Raw genomic sequence first — 2,772 nt, 5'->3', positions numbered from 1 at the left:
TTGTTTGGCTTGCATTGTATTGCACAATATTTGTATCTCAAGTGGAGAGAGCCTCAACAGGAAATTAAACTTAACAATTGATCCCAACTCAAATGAGATGAGAGACAGGGCAACTATTAGAAGGTTGCTGAATATGACTGAATGTGAGAGGATTCCAGATACCAATCATGAAGCCATCCGTATTAGGAACAGCCATGCAGAGAAACTATGATTGGAAAAACAAGGGCATGGTGTTTCTTAGCTTGATTAAGCTCACTTAGTCCTGAGAGCTATTATGAAACCATACTCTTGTTGTTATTGTTGATATTTTGTGTTAAAGGGTTTGATGGTGGTCCTTCGAAATAAATGAAATTTGGAACCACTTCAAACAGTTTGAAAAACATGCCACTTCCAATCCAGAAGTTCTATAAAGTGTTGCTTAGCAGTTTTGTTAACAGTTTCATATAGGCTGGCATTCATGCTAATAAGCCCAGCCCTAGAAACAAGTTGAATTTGTTACATCTTTCGGTTTGGGTTCCCTGTTTTAGCACTTTGTGACGTAATCCCTTTTCCATATTTGCCTTGTACACGACGCCTGCAGTCCCAGATATAATTGTTGGGACACTTCTGCCTTTTCCCTCTCTCTCAATGTTGCTGTAAAAGATTCAGTGACTGAACTGCAATAAACAACATTGGGAGGGGCAGGGAACGCACGAGAAGGGAATAGAGGACGTTCGCATGAAGTGTCCCAACTAATTATGTCTGAGACTGTCTTGGAGAAGGAATGTAAAGAATTTGAGTAGGTGTTAACACATTACAACATAAGACTGTGCTGGGGTCACAAGGGGGCGCAGTTAATGTAGACCGTTGTGACTTCCTAAGTTTAGGGATGTTCTATTTATAATTAAAGGGAGGAATTAAGCAATGTATATAAAGAAACCCTTAATGTTAATAATATCCAGTTCGCAAAAAGTGTATTGAGCGCAAGCTTTTAAATATTGCCATAGAGAGTTTGCGGCATGCTCTTTAAATTTCCCATTGATAGTGTCACAAGAGCACGTGTGTACTATCTGTGTACAATTCAGGGTTTCTCCATACAGAAACTTGCCGAAATGTGCCACATTTCAAGGGGAAGCGTGTGGAGAATAAAGGAAGAAGTCATGAGAGCATGTTACAAACAACAAGGACAAAGGGGAAGACCGTTCAAATTAAGTTCGAGAGACAGAAGACGGCTTCTGAGAGTCCTGAAAAGAATTTCAGAGAAAGAGAGCAACTTTTCCTGTGAAAGGATTATGCAAGAAGCTGGAATTTCTTCCAAAAAGGAATCAGTGAGAACAGTGTCCCGTTTCCTAAATTCTCAAGGGTATTTTTATCTACAAGTGCGTAAAAAAGGTGTCTTGACGGTCCCCGATATGACGAAAAGGCTGAGGTTTGCGCGACAAATGAAAAAAGATCATGGTTCTGATATCTGGACTAAACGTATGGCTTTCTATCTGCATTGTGTGTCATATGCGTATAACAGAAATCCCTTAGACCAGGCTTTGGCTCCGAAGGAACGAATTTGGCGAAAACGAGGTGAAGGCCTTACAACTGGTTGTTTGGCCAAAGGCAAAAAAGAAGGAACAGGTGGAAAATATGTGACACTTGTAGTAGCTATCTCCTACGATAAGGGTGTAATTGTTGGTCATCCATATGAAAAAATGACGGGCGCTTATTTGCCAATTTCATCCATGAACATTATCTGACGATGTTTACGCTGTCAGATAAGGGAAATGAGAACTTATTTGTTCAAGACAATTGTCCATGTCAAAATTCCGCTTTGGCAAAAGCTGCCATGAGGAGAACCCGTGAAAAATTACTCAAGTTCCCTGCGAGTCGTGCTGATGTTCTTTGCCACGAAATACTGTTTCCTATGGTTTCTCATAAACTAGAAAAACAAGTCATTGAGCAACAAATTACCAGAGAATCATATCCTGCGTTTAAGAAAGGTTACGTTTATACAAACGTTGGCCGTGTAGCACTTACATTTTAAACAGAGTTAACTGAATAGAGTGTAATGTGAAGTGTTAGCCCTACTGATGGAAATGGGCCCACACAAGCACAGAGAAAAACTCTGACCAGGATGGGAATTGAACCCACGACCTTCGGGTTAGATCTCCGCCGCTCTACCGACTGAGCTACAAGGTCAGACGGGAGCAGGCCGTAAGAACTGAAGATGCTAAAGTCACGGCAATGAATATGTACAAGTACAAGGAAAGGTTACGTTTACACAAACGTTGGCCGTGTAGCACTTATATTTTAAACAGAGTTAACTGAATAGAGTGTAATGTGAAGTGCTAGATTTCTATCCAATATGAACCTGGTCAAAGTTTTTCTCTGTCCTTGTGTGGGCCCATTTCCATCAGTAGGGCTAACGCTCACATGGTTCATATGGGATAGAAATCTAGCACTTCACATTACACTCTATTCAGTTAACCCTGCGTTTAAGACCCGAGTTATTAACACCTTTTATTCCGTACCATTTGATACTGTCAATAAGCTCATATCATCCATGCCTAAGCATGTTTTACAACTAATTGCTGTAAAGGGGGGTCGCATAAAATACTAAATGTTTAATTAATCAACAACCCAAACAATCTTTGACAATTGCTGTAATGAAATACACCTTTTCCCGGGAAGGAGCACTATTTATGTTAAGGACCAGAAATAAAACTGTCTCTCTCAAAGGAATAATACAGTTAAAGCACTTAACACAACTTTTCTTTATGTCTCTGTGCGTACACACAACGGTTC

At 40.2% G+C, this 2,772-nt stretch overlaps 1 protein-coding gene across 1 annotated transcript in view; it reads left to right on the top strand.

Annotated features, from left to right (window-relative positions):
- LOC138055318 (uncharacterized) overlaps positions 1-211 on the top strand; it is an 858-nt gene extending 647 nt beyond the window's left edge. The window contains exon 1 of the mRNA XM_068901289.1: positions 1-211. This exon is cut by the window's left edge and continues 647 nt beyond it. Within this exon, the coding sequence (XP_068757390.1) occupies positions 1-211 (211 nt within the window).
- Positions 212-2,772: the final 2,561 nt, after the last annotated feature.

The sequence above is a fragment of the Montipora capricornis genome, chromosome 7 (assembly GCF_036669925.1).
Source record: "Montipora capricornis isolate CH-2021 chromosome 7, ASM3666992v2, whole genome shotgun sequence".
NCBI classification, from domain to species: domain Eukaryota; kingdom Metazoa; phylum Cnidaria; class Anthozoa; order Scleractinia; family Acroporidae; genus Montipora; species Montipora capricornis.
Note: the sequence above shows the minus strand (reverse complement) of the source record. Positions and strands in the feature narration are given on the sequence as shown.